The sequence below is a fragment of the Sinohyriopsis cumingii genome, chromosome 2 (assembly GCF_028554795.1).
Source record: "Sinohyriopsis cumingii isolate HCF-2022 chromosome 2, ASM2855479v2, whole genome shotgun sequence".
Lineage (NCBI taxonomy): Eukaryota > Metazoa > Mollusca > Bivalvia > Unionida > Unionidae > Sinohyriopsis > Sinohyriopsis cumingii.
Window position 1 is genome coordinate 46865438 of NC_142962.1, and position 21449 is coordinate 46886886.

Below are 21449 nucleotides of genomic sequence, written 5' to 3' on the forward strand. Positions count from 1 at the left end.
ACATATAGAGCATGTCTAGTCTTCTGTTAGTGGTTCACATAGAGCATGTCTAGTCCTCTGTTAGTGGTTCACATAGAGCATGTCTAGTCTTCTGTTAGTAGTTCACATAGTGCATGTCTAGTCCTCTGTTAGTGGTTCACATAGAGCATGTCTAGTCTTCTGTTAGTGGTTCACATAGCATGTCTAGTCCTCTGTTAGTGGTTCACATAGAGCATGTCTAGTCCTCTGTTAATGGTTCACATAGAGCATGTCTAGTCTTCTGTTAGTGGTTCACATAGCATGTCTAGTCCTCTGTTAGTGGTTCACATAGAGCTTGTCTAGTCCTCTGTTAGTGGTTCACATAGAGCATGTCTAGTCTTCTGTTAATGGTTCACATAGTGCATGTCTAGTCCTCTGTTAGTGGTTCACATAGTGCATGTCTAGTCTTCTGTTAGTGGTTCACATAGAGCATGTCTAGTCCTCTGTCAGTGGTTCACATAGAGCATGTCTAGTCCTCTGTTAGTGGTTAACATATAGAGCATGTCTAGTCTTCTGTTAGTATTTCACTTAGAGCATGTCTAGTCTTCTGTTAGTGGTTCACATAGCATGTCAAGTCATCTGTTAGTGGTTCACATAGGGCATGTCTAGTCTTCTGTTAGTGGTTCACATTTAGAGCATGTCTAGTCTTCTGTTAGTGGTTCACATAGCATGTCTAGTCCTCTGTTAGTGGTTCACATAGAGCATGCCTAGACCTCTGTTAGTGGTTCACATAGTGCATGTCTAGTCCTCTGTTAGTGGTTCACATAGAGCATGTCTAGTCCTCTGTTAGTGGTTCATATATAATATTTGGGAACACCATTCCTTTTCAACCTGTTGATAAATCGCTGTGTAAATGCAGACATTAAGCCAGAGCTGTTTTCATATCTACATTAATGAATTAGAGTGTTAATGCCAGGTATTGTGTAAATCATTTGCATAGACCTTGATAAGCCAGTATATAATACCACTGCTGATCAATGTTTACAGTACATAGTATTGAATCTGTTCTAATTGGATGAACAAAACACAAGATTTAAGAACTCAGTGGTAGTATTAGTAAGTGTAGATTTATAACACTTCAGACTTGGAAATTGTCCAGGTTTATACAGGGACAGAGATACAGTTTTATAACTGTGTCAAAGTGAGAGATAGTATTGGTATTAAAATCATTAAATTCCAGTTATTGTTTGGTTCTTACAAATAGCTTATTGTCTATTTACAGTATGTGTGATCTGAACCTTTTCACACCATTGGATTATCACTTGTAGCAACCTTAAAACACTAATGGAAAGTCACTTGTCTCAGCCTTTCCACACCAGTGGAAAATCACATGTTTTGACAATACCACATCATTGGATAGTCACATGTCTTAACCTTGCCACACCATTGGATAGTCACCTGTAAACCTTATCAAACCATTGGATAGTTATGTGTCTTAACCTTGCCACACATTGGATAGTAACATCATTCAGCCTTCCCACACCAATGGATAGTCACATGTAAACCTTATCACACCATTGGATAGTTACGTGTCTTAACCTTGCCACACATTGGATAGTAACATGATTCAGCCTTCCCATACCAATGGATAGTCATGTGCAAAACTTATCACACAAATGGATAGTCATATGTTTCTACCTGTTCACATGAAAGTGTGTTTACTTTCCTATTCATTTATTACAAAATCTATTTCTTCACATTTGTTTGAATTATTTCTTATTGTATTGATAAATAAGGGTTACTGTTTATACTAATGAAAATGATGGATAATATAGATCCATATCCGCTATCACATAATGTTACTGCAGATCAGGGTCTGTGTTGTTTATTCTACTGATTACTTCTAACAGATGGCATAGACCTAGATTTGCCAGCACATTATGCAATAGCAGATCTGACAAGTACAAATGGTAATTGTTTCATTAAAATACTCACCTGTTGAAATATCTTTTCAAATTGCTTCATATTTTAGTTTTAAATCTGTATAAGAAATGTGGTACTTATTCATAAAGTTAGCTCATGTTTGCACCATCTTTGTTAAGCCTGCATTTGTGGGAAACAAAATATAATTAACTTTTCCAATGTCAACAGTTTGTGAGGATTTTGGTCAGACTCCTTGATATATCACCTTCATACACAGGTTGAATCATTATAATACAAAGACAATGTATTCTATCACATGAGCTCTTGTCCCTTCGATTTTGGGGTCAAGGTCACATTGAGAAAAAATAGGCATGAAATTTTTGGTTAATTTTGTTACTTTCCTAAATTCCTTGATGTTCATACGTTGGATTAATGATTCTGAAGCTGAGAAAAATTCATTCTGTGAAATGCTTGCTTCAACTTTTGACCTTTGGGGGAAATATTCCAGCAATGACTTTATCACCTGATCATAGGTTTAACATGCAGGCCATGACACTTCTAAGTTGCATGTAATACTTCTGTAAAACAATAGAATGAATTCTTTATTTATGTTATATATATATATATATATATATATATATATATATATATATATATATATATATATATATATATATATCTCGATTGATTGATTGATCAATTGCATGTAATACTTAAGAGGAATAATGGAATTCTCAATTCAGATTACAGTGATGAAAATTTAATGTCAGTGGTCCCCTTAAAAGACCATCATTTATGTCATGAAAATGTGGCCTTGTAGAAGGGTTTGCCTTCTCATGAGAGTGACAATGGTTGAAATATACCATTTTGGTGTTGATCAATATGACCTTATGAAACGAGTGGCTCCTTTTGACATGGCACACTGATAATTAAATAAGGCCAAATGTAAATGTTCAAATTTTTTTACAAATATGTTCAGCAAAATGTACCATCTAAATAATTTCACAGCTACATATGATACATTCAAATAACACAAACACAAAGTCACAGCTACAGCATGATATATTCAAGTAACACAAACAGTGTCACAGCTACAGCATGATACATTCTGATACGTTCAGGTAATGCTGTTGTTGTTGTTGTTGTTGTTGTAGAGTTTAACGCCATTTTTCAGCACACAGTATTAATAGTGGAGGAAGAACCCGGGAAATCCCCGGAAAGAACCACCGACCCTTTAGAAGCTACTGGCAAGCTTTCTCACATACCCACATTGGCCAAATCCGAGACTTGAACCTACGCAGACAGAGGTGAGATGGCAGTGATCCGTAATGGACAGCACTTAGACCACTCGGACACTCGGGGCCCCTCAGGTAATGCAAACAAAGTCACAGCTACAACATGATACATTCAAATAAAACAAACACAGTGTCACAGCTACAGCATGATGCATTCAAGTAATACAGAGTGTTTAGTTTGTTCTTCACTCTTGTTGACAATGTTATTTAAATAATTATTGACAGGAATTATAGTAGTTTTTTAATAGTAATCTTGGCAGACAGAAATACAGACCAACATGTATACAGTAGAGCCTGTCTTGAAAGCCCCCCCCCCCATCATGATCTTTGAAGACAAGTTGTCTCTCATGACAGGAAAATAAACTATATTATCAATAAATCTGTGCAGTGGTCACACAAGGTAGGTAGTCTTTTATTGTAGTGGTCTTTCAAGACATGTTTTACTGTATGTCTTTGCTTGTTACAAATCAGTTGGAGTTGTGGGTGGCTGTTGTATTATAGACTGAAGATAATGTTGCAGTTGTCACTTTTCATTTTTCTGATATGAAAAGCCCCACTCTCAGGACTCTGACTTTCACTTTTCATTTTTCTGATATGTAAAGCCCCACTCTCAGGACTCTCACCTTCACTTTTCATTTTTGTGATATGTAAAGCCCCACTCTTAGGACTCTCACCTTCACTTTTCATTTTTGTGATATGTAAAGCCCCACTCTCAGGACTCTCACCTTCACTTTTCATTTTTCTGATATGTAAAGCCCCAATCTCAGGACTCTCACCTTCTCTTTATGATTATGGACCATCTAGTTTTGTCACACTTTAGATTTTGACTGCTGTATTATTACATACCTAATTAGCATGTTAGATCTAAGAGTTACATTTATACTAAGGCCAAAGAAGGAATTGTTTAAAAGAGCTTTCGCTATACTGGTCCACTGGTATGGAACATCATTGCTAGTGACATAAGGCAAGCTTTTATCATTTCTTCTTTTCATAATCAATGTCTTAAATGGATGAAATCTTTAGAAAATTGAACAGTTCTAGTAATACAAAAATGTTGCCAGCTTTCCTGTATTTTTTCATTATTTTCACAGTTCAGCTTTTCAGTGCAGGGTGATATTTTGTTTTATGATGTTTATGTGTTCACAGATGCCTGTGCATATATGTTTCAGGCTTAATATTTTGATTTAGTGTCAAGCCTGACTTTTCACATCGTGTATGTACTGTATACAGTACAGTACATAACAGCTAGAATGTCTCAAGGTAGATTAGTTCTGTAACTGAGTTAACTTCTCTAAATAAAGTCTTTATTATTATTATTATTATTATTATTATTATTATTATCATTATTATTATTTGGTGTTCCAATGGATATTCAGTATGTATATCTGTATTGCACATCCATACTGGATCTATTTAGGTGTTTTCACTGACACCTGTTTGTCTTATTTTTCAGAGGTACACTGGATTAGCCTTTTTTGTATATCCCAGTTTGTTTTTAAATTTATATATCCCAATTTTGTTTTTACAATTGCATTCACACTGCATGACTAAAATATTTGGAAAGTGTAAAAGATAATGTATGGTGAAAAAAATACAAAACCCACATTCTTCGAAGAATTTGTTTGAAATGGCACATGAATATGTTCTGATTGCTTTAGTGTTTTCTGATGCTATATCAAACTTGTTCTTTCCACTGGCTGCAAATAAAATATGTTTGTGGTTTTATTTATGTGCTGTATAATCAACCTAATAGTCGAAATATGTCCTTTAATTTGAAATTGACAGTTTATATTGATTCATCCAACTTCTTTTATTTTCCAGAGATAACAGCTTCAGGATATCATTAAAAAGTTCATGGAAGTAGTCCATATATTTAAAAGAATATTAACCTTAAGATGTCTTGGGCAATAGTTACGAAAGTTTATGACAAATAAAAAACTATTAACATTGTATATTTCCTTACAGGGAACAACTCGCAACCTCCGCAGCTTGGATCGGATGCTGGATGAATATCGTGATGTGGGACGAGACAGGAGATCAGCTGTTGATCGGGTATGTATGTCATTCCTACAACTCTTGTGTCTTGCTATAGGTTTTCCATATAGTGCAGTACATGGGTTTTGGGACTCAACGTTCATCTGAACATTGGAAGGGGCATTGTAGAGACTAGTTTGTATTTTTTAGATATATTGCCTCTTTAGGAATAAAATATACCCAATATATGGGATTTTCAACTTTGGAGGACATGATTATTCAAGAGATGCTGCCAGGCATGAGAACTCCTTCAAATTAGTTTCAAGTCATACATATAAAAATATACTCAGCACAGTATACAAGTTTTAGTTGGCTGCTAGTTGTTAAGGTGCTTGTCATGACAGAAGCTCCATTACCAGTAAAGGTGGCATAGTGTTTATAGCAACATCTGCCTAATGGTTAACACGTCTGGGTTCTTCAATTTGACCTCATTGGTTGCTAAACTAAATCTGGTTGGCATATGGGACCCTGCAACAAGCATTCTTTTATAGTTTGAACCTTGTATCAAGGAAGTTTTACAAATACTTCTACCTAGAAAACAAAATATTGCTGACATGCAGTATGGTTGATCTTCGGATGATGAGTTCATTTGGCAATTACTGACTGATGATAGCGATGATGACAATGATTACAATTTTGCAGTACATCAATGGAGCTGGGAAAGTTACTGAAAATACCAGTACGTGATTTTGTAAATTTTTAAATGATGACGGTATGAGTACGACTTACATGCTGGATGGACAAAAATACATGGCATGCTGGTCAACCCCCTTGACCCTATCAGCTGTACTTCAAAACTAAATGTGGAAAAGGCAGAAAACAAAGCCTAATTAAAATATAGGTTGCTTAAAAGTAGAGTTTGATTTTCCTTTCTTTTCTCAAACAACTAAGTCATGTGGGGTCTTGTGCTATAAACTGTATAGCCCTCAAAGGGTTAAGATAAATTGAATAGTAATCTAGAAAGAAATTAAAAACTCAGTATATATATTTGATCCAAATACCTCTGTCTGAACAAGCTGACCATGACATTGATGGACTATAAAACCCCATTGTGAACAGATATGAAATATAGTGTTCAGCAAAGCACTGATTCAAGAAAGTCAGTCTTTGGCAGAGCTTATGTCAGTGAAAAAAATTAAAACCTTTTGTTATAAAGCACTGCAACATACATACCTACCTACATACATACATACATGCACACACACACATGCACACACACATACATACATACATACATACATACACCTACACACATACATACATGCATGCATGTATTCACACACATACATACATACACACACACCTACACACATGCATACACACATATAGATACGTACATACATACATACACACACACCTACACACACACCTACACAACTACATAGATACATACATACATACATACATACATACATACATACATACATACATACATACATGTATACATACATACACACACTACTTATGAGCTATGGAAAAGTGTACATAACAACCATAAAGAAGAGTTTCCTTCTAGTTCAGGCTGGATAAGCTAGCCATGTATACGCCTCTTCAGACAGCAGACTGTGAAAGGGGATCTTGGCATAAAACTATTCATATGCAGATAAGGCACAGATTGAGCTCAGAAACAATCAAAAGATTAATGCTTATTCAGATTGATGTGACATTTGTACTTGATTTCGATAGAACTCTGATAGAGTGAAGCAGGAAAAAAGAGAGGTGGTTATTTAAGTATTTGTTAAATATTGAACTGTGATTGTTCATCCCCCCCCCTTATGTTGGTAACAAAGGGGGAGCTCCCCCGTTTAGATAAAAATGATCCTGGCAGCATCTCTGAAGATGTTTGTTTGTCTTAAGTTTGGAATGGGTCTAAATGATAATACTCTTTGACTACCTAATGTTCCAGAATTAAAGCTCTAAGATTAAATTTTTTTGACTGCAGCTGTAATGTGTTACGAAAACCACAGATACTATATTGGAGGAGCTTAAATGTTTAAGAAAGAAATCTCGTTACTGTCGAAAATCATTGTTCTCTTGGTATAGCCACCTACTTAAAATGACTTGTCATGGATATTGATCGACAGCATCGAAATATATACAACTCAAGTCTCTAGTCTTTTTGAAGATCCATCCAGTTTCTAGCTACCAGTTTCATTGTTGGACATGAACAACTGTCTATTCAAAAAACACTAAAACCTCAGAGGTGAAATTTATTATATGATTAATTGATCTATCCATTTTTTTTATTATTTACAATTTTTATAAAAAAATTCTTTCCCCTCCTACCTGTTGATTTTTACTGTTACACTGGACTGAACAAATTAGATCTTCCTTTAAAGGTATGATAATTAACAAAACAACTGTAGTTTTGTTGTTAAAATTTAAAAAATAAATAAATAAAAATAAGATTTTCAACCAGCATAGATATAGTTTCCAAACTTGAGTCTCCCGGCATTAAACATCACTTGTTTCTTGGTTGTGGTCAAGTTTTGTATGGTAGTTTTCGGTGTGGATGGAAAATGATCTTCAGTGGAAGAACTAAGAAGGCCTTACTCTCTTCTCTTGTAATTAAACTCTGTATCAATACGTATTTGATGATAATGATCAGGGGCAGATCCAGAAAGATCATTTAGTAGGGGGTGTAAATAAGTAAGTGAAGAGTCCATGGGACCAAATCCCTTGTGGTAGCTGGGTGGTTGGGTGTGAAGTTGCTGGTAACTTGTGAATTTTAAGAATTTCCAGAATATAATTTAACAATCTGTTGTAAAGAAATTTTGCTCTTGGAAACATTCCAGTTGTTTTGCACATATTTTTAGTGGGGTGCATGCTGACTCCACAAACCAACACCCTCTATCCCCCTGGATCCACCACTGATAATGATGATGGGGATGATGATGAAAGAAGTGTAGACAAGCGATTAGTACATAGTTGATAATGATGATGATGTTCGTGGTGTTGGCAAGCTAGAATTTTAGTAATCAGCACTGTAGGTGCTGTGTTGTCAGTTTAGGTCTCCAGCAAAGCCTAATAAAATCATGCATCATCATAGTGTATGTAATGATCATGCCCTTGCTGAGATATAAAACAGGGTTTATGTGTACTCAGTACTGCAAGCATTATTCAGTAGTGTATGCAGTGATTATTCCCTTGCTGAGATATAAAACAGGGCTTATGTGTACTCAGTACTGTAAGCATTATTCAGTAGTGTATGCAGTGATTATTCCCTTGCTGAGATATAAAATATGGCTTATGTGTACTCAGTACTGTAAGCATTATTCACTAGTGTATGCAATGATTATGCCCTTGCTGAGATATAAAACAGGGTTTATGTATACTCAGTACTGTAAGCATTATTCACTAGTGTATGCAATGATTATGCCCTTGCTGAGATATAAAACAGGGTTTATGTGTACTCAGTACTGCAAGCATTATTCAATAGTGTATGCAATGATTATGCCCTTGCTGAGATATAAAACAGGGCTTATGTGTACTCAGTACTGTAAGCATTATTCAGTAGTGTATGCAATGATCATGCCCTTGCTGAGATATCAAATTGAATATTCAGTAGTGTATATAATGGTTATGCCCATTCTGAGATATCAAAAAGGGCATATTCTGTATATGTAATGGTTATGCCCTCATTAATATATCAAACAGGGCATATTCAATAGTCTGTATAATCATTATGCCCTCACAGAGATATCATATAGGGCATATTGAATGGTGTATATAATGATTATTCCTTGCTGAGATATCATATAGGGCATATTCGATAGTGTAAGTAATATGTAATAGTTATAGCCTCACTAAGATATCAAACAGGACAGTATTCAAAGTTAATCATCTTTGAGTCACAAAATGTTGCACACTTTATATTTGTCCTAAGCAGACGATCTTACTAGATCTTCAGGGCATTACTGTAATATTTCATTTTTTTAAATACATATTTAAACTTTTTGAACTTGAACTCTTTTGGGACAGAACTTCCTATCAGGATTAATAACTACCACCCAAAGTAGACAATATAGGCACTTTATACTGTGTTTGACATAAAACCTGCATTGTTCTCATACAAAAACACAAATTTCTTAACTGAGCAAATTTCATAATGATAAGCTTGCTCTGATGATGTCATGAATTATGTTAGTGTCATCTGTGTGTGTGTGTGTGTTGGCTTGTTCCGTTTGTCTATGTTCAGGGATGCTTAGAAGCTGCATTCTTTCATATGGTCATACCATATAAAACCCATGTCAGATCCATTTTTGAGATTTATTTAGACCATAAAGGTTCATTGTTAATGAGGCACCAAGCATGCATTGTGGTAAGTTCCTATAACAGTAGTGAAATTCTTTAAACAAGTTGTGACTTAAGGGATAGGTATAGGCTGATTAAGACACGTGGGTATTAAGTCCCATAGGGAATACAAATCTGGATGAAGGTTCATGATGACATTTAGACATGTGGGTATTAAGTCCCATAAGGACTGAAAATCCAGATGTAGGCTCATTAAGACATGTGGGTATTAAGTCCCATAAGGAATACAAATCTGGATGAAGGTTCATGATGACATTTAGACATGTGGGTATTAAGTCCCATAAGGACTGAAAATCTAGATGTAGGCTCATTAAGACATGTGGGTATTAAGTCCCATAAGGAATACAAATCTGGATGAAGGTTCATGATGACATTTAGACATGTGGGTATTAAGTCCCATAAGGACTGAAAATCCAGATGTAGGCTCATTAAGACATGTGGGTCTAATGTCCCATAAGGGATAAAACTCTGGATGTAGGCTTATGAAGGCATGTGGGTCTAATGTCCCATAAGGACTAAAAGTCTGGATGTAGGCTTATGAAGGCATGTGGGTCTAATGTCCCATAAGGACTAAAAGTCTGGATGTAGGCTCATGAGGACATGTGGGTATTAAGTCCCATAAGGACTAAAAGTCTGTATGTAGGCTCATTAAGATGTGAGTATGATGTCCCATAAGGACTAAAAATCCGATGTATTCTGATTAAGACAAGGGTATTATGTCCCAAAAGGCAATAAAACTGGATGTAGGCTGCTTAAGACATGTGGGTATGATGTCCCATAAGGACTAAAAATCTGTATGTAGGCTCATTAAGATGTGAGTATGATGTCCAATAAGCACTAAAAATCCGATGTATTCTGATTAAGACAAGGGTATTATGTCCCAAAAGGCAATAAAACTGGATGTAGGCTGCTTAAGACATGTGGGTTTTAAGTCCAGTTATGACTAAAAATCTGGGTGTAGGCTGATTAAGATATGTGGGTATTATGTCCCATAAGGAAAAAAAAATCTGGACATAGACTAATTAAGACATGTGGGTATTATGTCCCACAGGACTAAAAGGCTGGGTGTGGGCATATTAAGACATGGATGTTATGTCCACACAGGACCACAAAGCTCAGTGTAAGCATATTATAGTATATGTGAGTATCATGGTCAATAAGGTTTATCTATTTGTAAATGATTGAACGCTTTTTGGCATTTTTGATAAAACAATTTAGCGTAATTAAGCAAAAACCATTTAAGGTATACAAATGAAATTTGGTATTTGTATTTGTAAATGATCTTATTTTATTTTGAAACAATTACAGGAAATTTTTAAGGTTTATTATACCCGAAAAAACCTAAACATTGACACACTAAATTTAGTAGACATATTTGTATGCATTTGTGTTCCACTTGTTTAGGCTTTCATGTCATTGTTGCAATTTATCAAATTTTTGCCAAAAGCTTTGAATTTTTTTTAATATTTTGTTTGCAGTGGGTGCATGCATTTTTTTACAAACACAAATCTAGTTTTGTTTTGCACCAGACTGGAGTTGCAGTTTATTGTTGCACTGATATTGTTATTTTATGTCCCCTTTAGCTAAGAGAAGAGGTAGGTAGAACCCATGAGAGGTTGAGAGAAGAGAGATTACACAGTCCAGGACAAAGAGACTATGGGGTAAGTGATTGCCAAATGTTGTACAGGAATTCAGTGAACAATTTAAACTGACAGAATGTTAGAGAAAGATGATGCCAATTCAGGCTATTGATAAATATGATGCCATTTCAGGCTTTCGATAAATATGATGCCAGTTCAGGCAGTAGATAGATATGATACTGATTCAGGCTGTAGATAAATATGCTGATTCAGGCTGTAGACATAAATGCTGGAGCAGGCTGTAGAAAATATGGTGCTTGCTCAGGCAGTAAGTAAATATGATGTGGATTCAGGCTGTAGAAAAATCTGATACTGAATCAGGCTGTAGATATTTATGATGCTGATTTTAGGCTAGAGATAAATTTGATGCTGAATCAGGCTGTAGATACGTATTATGCAAATTCTAGGCTTTAGATAAGTAGGGTGTTGGATCAGGCTGTAGATACATATGCCGATTCAATGCTAAAGATAAATTTTATGTTGGATCAGGCTGTAGATAAGTATGGTCTGGATTGGGCTGTAGATACATATGATGCTGATTCTAGGCTTTGGATAAGTAGGGTGTTGGATCAGGCTGTAGATACATATGCTGATTCAATGCTAGAGATAAATTTGATGCTGGATCAGGCTGTAAGTAAAATGTGGTGCTGGATCGAACTGTAGATACACATGATTCTAGGCTTTAGATATGTATGGTGCTGGATCAGGCAGTAGATACACATGATTCTAGGCTTTAGATAAGTATGGTGCTGGATCAGGCAGTAGATAAATATTATGCTGATTCAGGCTCTCTTCTTTGATGGAAAAACATAGACATTAGTTTTAAGAAATATTGAAAGTTTGATTTACAAAACAAAGGATCAAATCTTTCATCAAAAGTTAATGAAAGCCTAGTAAAGTTGAGTCTTTTCCATTTAAACAAGGTTTTGATTCAATATCACAGATTAACTTCAGAAATGTTGAGATAAATAATTGTAAAATTCAGGAAGGAATTGGTTATTAGGCTTTTAACTGAACAATATTAAGAAGCAAAATGACAATCACTGATCATCACCACAGCGAGATAAACTCCAAAATGTTGGTATACAGTATAGGTATAATAAAACAAATGCATGACCCTTGGAGAGTTACTATATGGGAAAGCTGACCACCGCTCAGATGTCATAAACTAAGATCTAGTTTGAGTTCCATTATCAGCCAATCAGAAATGACCTTTAAGATGTAACATTATTTGTGATTGTTAAAAAAGACAACAAATTCTTGGGCTTAAACTCAGTTTAATCAAAATCAGATCTCCACTGTCCTATGTGAACGTCTGACAGTGACTACTTAGGACTCATATTCTGGTTACCTTTGAATTAGCCAATGGAAAATCAGCTTTCAGAAATTTGAAAGTGAATCAAATCGTTCGGCACACATTGACATTCTTCAGCTATACTGTTTAGTCTCCCAAATGCAAGGATATAAGACTTTGTTTGATTGGCTTATAAAATTAGCAGTTATGGTAATAACATGTCACAGAATATGACCTCAAAGCAGTTGCTGTGAGATCTTCATGTAGGACAGTGGAGATCTGATTTTAATCCGATTAGCTTGAACTCAACCTTTGGAATTTTATGATTTTCAGGTCCCCTATTGTAAAAATTTGTTTCTTGAATCAAAGCCTTAACTAATTACCAGTCTCCAGAAATGTTGATATTCATTAATACTTATGATAATTGTGTTAGAATTATAGATCTTTCACAGTGAATCCTTTGCAGACATATTAGGTGTATATCCTAAAGGGCTGTATGTTTGAGTTAGATAAATATGATGCTGATATAGGCTGTAGATAAATATGATGTCAGTTCATGCTGTAGATACATATGATGCTGAATCAGGCTGTAAATAAATATGATGCAGAATCAGTCTATATATAAATATGATGCTGATTCAGACTGTAGATAAATATTATGCTGATTTGGGCTGTAGATAAATATCATACTTAATATAAGGGCTGTATGTTTGAGTTCAGGATTTCTGGGCACACATCACATAGACCTCATCACTGATGAAATGTTTTACCATTCTGAGCAATATATATATATATATATATATATATATATATATATATATATATATATAGGTCACTTGATTGACTTTAAAACAAATAGTGGCATTGTCTCAATAGATACTGATGTGACTTTTATAACATTATGGAGACCTATCTCACATAACATTATGTAGACCCAGCTCATGTAACATTATTTTGATCCATCTTGTATAACTTTTTGTAAACCCATTTCATATGTTAAATACATGTGTAGTATAATAATGGTATCATATTAGGGAAAGGGTTAAATATGAAGGGCATCTAAATGCACTTAAAATAGTATAATGACACTGCTTTTGAATAAAAATAGATTTTTGTCTTGTTATAAAAGATTTTTATATTTGTGCTCACTTCAGATTAAATAGGTTGAGTCCAACAGAAAACTGCACAGACCCAGATCTACCATTGCATAATGTGCCAGTAGGTTTCAGTCTGTACAGTTTAACTGGAGTTATCAGTAGAACAGAAAACACAGACCCTGATCTTCTGGCATATTATGTGATGGGGTCTATGTCATTTGCAGTTGGACTCTACTTACAGGCTAGTATATACAGTAACTTCAGTCATATGCTCTACCAAGATTGGCTGAAATATATAAATTAGCTTGTTTTGTAAATTTTATTTTGAAATAAGCATTCATAGAAGAACCTATATTTTCTGTGAAGTCAAGGGCATTAGTATGTTTATGTATATCTGATTTATGGTCTATTTCTGATGATAGAGTGACAGTGAATATGAAGCCTCACCCACCGTGCATCGACGTAGGCGTAAGCGGTCCATGGTGCGATTTGCAGATGACATGAACCGTGAGCTTCATGACATCCATCACACTGTTCGAGATCTGTCTGCAGACCATCTCCGACTAGAAGACAGTCTGGATCAGGAAGTTGACAGGCGAGAGCGGTAAGAATAACTGTACTCTCAGGACAAAGTGTGCTATTTAGGAGAAGGAATCTTATTTCCATGCTCTTGTAGAATATAAAAATTTATTAAAGGAGAGCCATTAAAAATTTGGTTATCATCATAAAAATATAAGAACTTTCCACTTTAATTAACAAAGTGGATAATCATTCTATTTATTTATTATATAAATTGTGTTGCTTGTATGTCAAATACAAGATAAGCCTTCACATTAGTATTTTTTATTGATGCACTCACTAAGCCGGCCCTTTTCTGGAGATGTTATGATTCTTTATGTGGATCAGACTATATCTGTTCATATTTTGCTAATTATTTCCAGTGCACATGTAAATGTTGCTCAAAAATGAATACTAAAATACTATAAACAATACAGTGATGTTTGGAATGAAAGTTAGATGTCTGTAACTATTACAATGAAACAGTTGTCTAATTTCTCATCTGATTTATAGGAATGATATGGAAACGAAAAGGACAATTAGAGAGATATCTGACACTTTGAAAAGATTTCCTTCTGCTGATCCTGTGAGTAAACACTTCAGTATATGAATGTTTGTCTGTTTGTGTGTTTGTACCTTAGTCTGAAGTATGTTTTTCTACATTTTTGTTGATTTTCTGAATTGGTTCAGTAACAACTTTATGGGCAGATTGAACTTTTATTTAATTTTGCTGAATGAAAATGTGTTTTTTTTAATTTTATATTTAACATTTTGGATTTTCCAAATTCAGAGTAGGTTCTTTAACCATGTGAGGAGCATATAAAATGAAAGAACAAAACCTAAATGCATGAATGACACAGGACAGAGAGGAGGAAGTTAAGTTAAGGAAATAATACTCTCAACTGTAATGAATAATCATTTTCTTAACTTTTCAAGTTTGTTTAATTGGTGTTTATGCAAAAATTTTTTCTGGAAGAGACAGTTATATCAGTTTCTAGTTAGATTAAGTTATTTTTCAGTAACTTGTTTATTTGTTTTTACCCAACAGTATGATTATGTAAGTAAATTTCACATGAAGTGCTTTTCAAACAATGTCTGTGAAGAACTTTAGTTTGGTTTTGGTAAAAGTTGATAAACTTCAGCTGTTGGAGTTTGTGTTAGGTAGCGGTAAAACAAATCACATGTTTCAATAGGATTGTGGTGGCAAAGGTTATTAGGTAGTGGTAAAACACATTACATGTTTCAGTAGGATTTTGATGGTAAAGGTTGCACTTCGTATATGTGTTTTACTTTGTTCACCAACAGGTGGCAGATCGCGTTGAGAAACGTCTTCAGATGATTCAGAGAGAGCTAGAGGCAGACAGGGCATTATCAAGTCGCCATGATGAGCTAATGAACCTTTCAACAGAACTTAGAAATGTATATCAATCACTTTTTCACCATTAAGATACTTTTATTCTAAAATTGGATTTTTTTCTCTAAAAAGTTTTTAAGGTTTCATTATCTGGACATAAACATCTTATTAGTTGACAAATATGCCAGTATAATTCATTTTTTTTCTTCTCATAAGATTTTGGCAGAAGTTAAAATTTTTATTAAATTATGTGTGCATGTGTTAAGAAATAAATTGTGCTAGATGCCATATGTTAAGTGCAGTGATAAAGTAAGTGTTTATGTTAGATGCTATATCTTAAGTGCAGTGATAAAGTCAGTTTATATGTTAAATGCTATGTATTAAGTGCAGTGATAAAGTGTTTCTGTTAGATGCCATATATTAAGTGCAGTGATAAAGTAAGTTTATATGTTAGATGCCATATATTAGGTGCAGTGATAAAGTAATGTTTATGTTAGATGCCATATCCTAAGTGTAGTGATAAAGTAAGTGTATATATGTTAGGTACATTATCTTAAGTGCAGTGATAAAGTAAGTTTATATGTTAGATGCCATATATTAAGTGCAGTGATAAAGTAATGTTTATGTTAGATGCCATATCCTAAGTGTAGTGATAAAGTAAGTGTTTATGTTAGATGCATTATCTTAAGTGCAGTGATAAAGTAAGTGTATATGTTAGATGCCATATCCTAAGTGCAGTGATATAGTAAGTGTATATGTTAGATGCCATATCTTAAGTGCAGTGATAAAGTAATGTTTATGTTAGATGCCATATCTTAAGTGCTGTGATACAGTAAGTGTTTATGTTGATTTTTCCTGTTTGAGTTTAGTTTCATCATTATAATGTTGAACATGCCCAATCAGATGTTCATCATGCCCATGCCCAGTCACTAGTTTGTCATTCCCAGTCAGACATTTGCCATATATTTGTCATATGCATTCAAATGTTTGTCATGTCTAGTCACAGTCAGAGGATTGTCGTGTCCAGTCAGATATTTGCCATTCCCAGTCAGGTGTTTGTCGTGCCCAATCAGATACGTGTCATGCCCAGTCAGAGACTTGTCATATCTGTCAGATATTTGCCATGCCAAATCAGATGCTTGTCATGCCCAGTCAGATATTTGTTATGCCTAGTCAGATATTTGCCATTCCCTGTCAGGTATTTGCCATGCCTAATCAGATGCTTGTCATGCGCAGTCAGATGATCATTATACCTTCCAAGTTTAGTATTATTAGTCAGATACAATTTATTACTACATGAACTGTCCCAGGATTATGATTTTTGTCTCTCCCTCCTTTCTTTTAAGCCATAATAATTTTGATTTTGACAGCAAATCAAAATAAAATTAATGCAGTCTGTTGCTATCCCATTGAGCGAGTGTTGCTTTAGTACATTGCCTCCCATCACTATAGTTTCTTTGACTGGAATATAGCCAGTATCTTTCTCTGTGGCACTAAGAAAAGCTATGAGCTGTTGGAAGCTATTTGTCATGCATAGTCAGACATGTTATGTCTAGTCAGATATTTTCTATTCCCTGTCAGGTGTTTGCTATGCCCAGTCAGATTTTGTCATGCTTAGTCAGATGCTTGTTATGCCCAGTCAAACATCAGCCAACTAAGAAATTCATTATTGCCCTAGAGAGTAGGATGATTTCTGGGGTGTGTTGATATATATATATATATATATATATATATATACATATACAGTATCATACTCTGTCAGTTTTTAACGATGTTCATTCAAATATTTATTGAACCTAGTCTGATATTAATTTGATCTGTATAAAATAATTTGCAGTCTAATATTAATTTGACATGTCTTATATGAATTTTACCAGCCTAATGATTAGGTTCACTGTGTGTGACTTTCAGGCCTTACACCAGCACCAACTTCATTCATCTCAGGCAGCTGTGGAGGAAAGGATGAAATCAACATATCTCCAGAATGAGACACAGCGACACAGGGTGCGGGAACATTTTGCCTCACATTCAGTATGACCACAATACAGCTTGTAGCATCTGGAGATAACACTATCTATTTTTCATTTAAAAATCCACAGCTTAGATATATTTGTGTATGACATTGATTGATAATAATGAAAACATTAAAATCAAAATCTGTGCCCCAAATGGCCAAATGATCTAAAGGTCTCACCATAACGAATCACTGCCATCTTACCTCTGTCTGCATGGGTTCAAGTCTTAGGTTCGGCTAATGTGGATTCATGAGAATGCTTGCCAGTAGTTTTTCATGGGTCAGTGGTTCTTCCTGGGGTTTTCCAGGGTTCTTCCTACTCTGGCCTATCTTGTGCTGAAAAATGGCGTTAAACCCTACAACGACAACAGAATCAAAATCTTTGCTTTGGATGATACAACTGTAAAATATTATGTGGATTACATCTTCAGTACAAGATAATTGTTTTAAAATTTTTTGGTTGAGTCTTCTGTCCATCAGAAGTAAACAGACAACTTATATAAAAACCTTCAATAAGCCAGATTTTAAAAAATGATCTTGGATTTGTATTTTGCTGCTTTGGAAAAAATAATATTACCATGTTTTGTTTTATGGATATGTATGCCAGCTTCTTCAGCCTCTATTTCTTAAGCTAATGTGAACTTGTCAGGTCAGGAGTCTGTGCTCCTCACATAAAATTCTTAGAGAGAAAACCTGCATACACCCTGGTCTACAGGCTCTGTTCTAGAATGCAAAATATATGGGGAAATTCTTACTGTAGGATGGATTTGTTTTTAAAAAAATGAAGGTGGGGCTTAATAATATAATTATTGATTGTGTATTCAGTTGATATTTTGGCAAAACATTTCTTGAAATGAGCATGAATTCAACATTTGCAAGTATTATAATCAAGTTGCTTAAAACAGACAAGGTCTGCATAGTTCACTGTTGGACATACATCATGCATAAGTAGATAATGTACGAATCTAAAGATCAACTTTATAAAGTTTAGTTTTTACATCAGTAATGAGTGAATTTTGATGTCAGAACTGGTCTGAGTTTTTATGCTGCATTTACTTTGGCTAAATCCTTCATCTCCAGGTGTTATGTGTAATATTTCAATAATATTTATACACACTTATAATGAACACTTACAAATATGTTTGCAGTATGTACACTTACACATTGGTATGCAAAATGCACACTTACACATTGGTATGCAAAATGCACACTTACACATTGGTATGCAGAATGCACACTTACACATTGGCATACAGAATGTGCTATTAAAATAGGTATGCAGAATGCACTCTTACAGATTTGTATGAAATGAACTTACAAATAGGTATGCAAAATGCACGCTCACAAATTGGTATGCAAAATGCACACTTACACATTGGTATGCAGAATGCACACTTACAAATAGGTATGCAGAATGCACACTTACACATTGGTATGCAGAATGCACACTTACAAATATGTTTGCAGTATGTACACTTACACATTGGTATGCAAAATGCACACTTACACATTGGTATGCAAAATGCACACATTGGTATGCAAAATGCACACTTACACATTGGTATGCAAAATGCACACTTACAAATATGTTTGCAGTATGCACACGTACACATTGGTATGCAGAATGCACACTTACAGATATGTTTGCAGTATGTACACTTACACATTGGTATGCAAAATGCACACTTATACATTGGTATGCAAAATGCACACTTACAAATAGGTATGCAGAATGCACACTTACAAATATGTTTGCAGTATGTACACTTACACATTGTTATGCAAAATGCACACTTACACATTGATATGCAAAATGCACACTTACACATTGGTATGCAGAATGCACACTTACAAATATGTTTGCAGTACGCACACTTACACATTGGTATGCAAAATGCACACTTACACATTGTTATGCAGAATGCACACTTAGACATTGGTATATAAAATGTGCTCTTAAAATAGGTGTGTAGAATGCACTCTTACAAATAGGTATGCAAATGCATGCTCACAAATTGGTATGCAAAATGCACACTTACAAATAGGTATGCAAAATGCATACTTAAAAATAGCTATGCAACATGCATACTTGCTGATACACTGCTAATCTCAAGCACATGTATAATTTCTGTTTGCCTTTGAAACAGTATTTTATATCTCATTACTCTGAAAGGTCAAAGGTCATTTTGAGGATTCGGTAAAATTATCAGTAACGTTATCATCCCATTGTTCATTTATATCATGCATTGTAACACATGTAATGCTTTATGCCAGACTGTTACTGGCATATCATTAGCTTCTATATGCATTCATATAAATGTACTTATATATTTATGCTGTTTCACTCATGTATTGACATCAGATGTCATTAACCCTTTTCCTTATGCAAGCGCCTTTGGACGCCTCAACTCCATTCACATAAAAGCGCATTTTAATGCCTATACCCGATTCGCATACAAGTGCCTTTTGACTCCTCTTCACCATTGTCATGGAAGAGTCTTTTGACACCTGCTGTAATTATCAGCCATTTTGAGTGGGTTTTCGTAGCGCCACCTTTGGGGAAAACCCCTATTAGATGCAACATTCATTGCTGTGAATGACCATTACATCAGATCACGTGGTTGCTGTTTATGCTCTGGTCGAAATCCGCTATTTAAAGTAACTGGTTCACATTCTCCACTCTCCAAAATGGAGGTCATGGATTTTGTTCAGTACTTACTGAGTTTTCACGATGAGAATCGCAACTATGAAAGCTTCAGTAACTTAAGTAAAGGCTCTGATATTGATGTAGGCAGCAATTAGTTTTTATAAATTATCAGATTCAGATGACTTAGTGATGTAGTCGCAGACAAAGAACATGTAAATTTCGAGTATGAGAAATGGCAGCTACAGTTCACGCGGTTTCACTGACTTGACGGTGAATGAGTTCTCTCAAGATTTTAAAGCACATACAAAATTCTTCCATAAAAAATAATTAAACAGCTATAACGGTCAGACTTTACTCTTAAATTTTTCCATACATAATAGATGTGTACTAAATATGTAAAATGGTTAAAATTGCTGTCAAACGTAACATGCACTACACTGCTTAACAGTTAACAGGCAGGCCCATGTACATAGAGTCAAAAAGGTAACAGGTGTTCTGTTTATAGCGCACTGCACTGGGTAACTTTGCTACATGTATATCGAAGGGCTAAAAAGCCATACACTCCATGAGGTAAAAAGGGTTAATGGAGACTATATTAGAAATCTTTTGAATTGTACAGACACACACACACACAGTCTGTTTACATGACAATTCCTAAAATTGTTTCTCAGCAGTAACTTGTGTACATCTGAATTGACTCTTGTCCAGTAGGTCATTTTCATGAAATTTATCACTAAAAGGAAAGAGAAGGCACTGTGCTCTATTTCAAATGTATATCTTGCAGTTATCACAAGCAGTAGCAAAAAATCGTAAAGTAAGTCATACTCAATTCTGTTAAACAGTAGTATAGATTATTTTTTAATTACCAATCAATCCCATATTTAAATAATGGGTTATTGATGAAGGAGTTCTTTGTTGCATCATCATTCTTTGTGTGATGTTTGACTAACATTAACCAGTTGATTATAACTTGGTCTTGATGCATCATTATATCTGTGATATTTGACTAACCTGTTATTTCTAAACTCAGTCCTTATAAACTGGTTTTAGGAGCATTGTTATAGCCAAATGTTTTAAACAATTGTGAATTTCTCACACTTTGCAAAAATGAAATCATACAAATATTAAAAGTTATATATGGTCCCTATTACAGCCTTGACTAAAATGTATAGTTTTAACACATGTAACATCATGGTTGATTTTTGTGTAACTTTTCCTCCACCTGTGTTGGTGCTGAAATTATTGTTAAGAATTAATGTTACAGCTTGTTCCATGCAGCTTTGCTAATGATATCCATGTCTGTAGCTCAGTGAATTTTGAT

General features: G+C 34.7%; 1 protein-coding gene across 3 annotated transcripts in view; it reads left to right on the forward strand.

The window, feature by feature from the left end:
* Nucleotides 1-21449, forward strand: part of LOC149804769 (centrosomal protein 128-like) — a 198288-nt gene that overhangs the window by 14527 nt on the left and 162312 nt on the right. For 2 of the 3 annotated variants that reach the window (XM_089944256.1, XM_089944273.1), the window contains exons 3-8: nucleotides 5142-5228; nucleotides 11108-11185; nucleotides 13978-14159; nucleotides 14627-14699; nucleotides 15419-15532; nucleotides 17379-17498. In XM_089944256.1, the coding sequence (XP_089800382.1) occupies nucleotides 5142-5228; nucleotides 11108-11185; nucleotides 13978-14159; nucleotides 14627-14699; nucleotides 15419-15532; nucleotides 17379-17498 (654 nt within the window). The remainder of the gene's footprint in view (nucleotides 1-5141; nucleotides 5229-11107; nucleotides 11186-13977; nucleotides 14160-14626; nucleotides 14700-15418; nucleotides 15533-17378; nucleotides 17499-21449) is intronic. The other variant, XM_089944264.1, reaches the window with a different exon arrangement.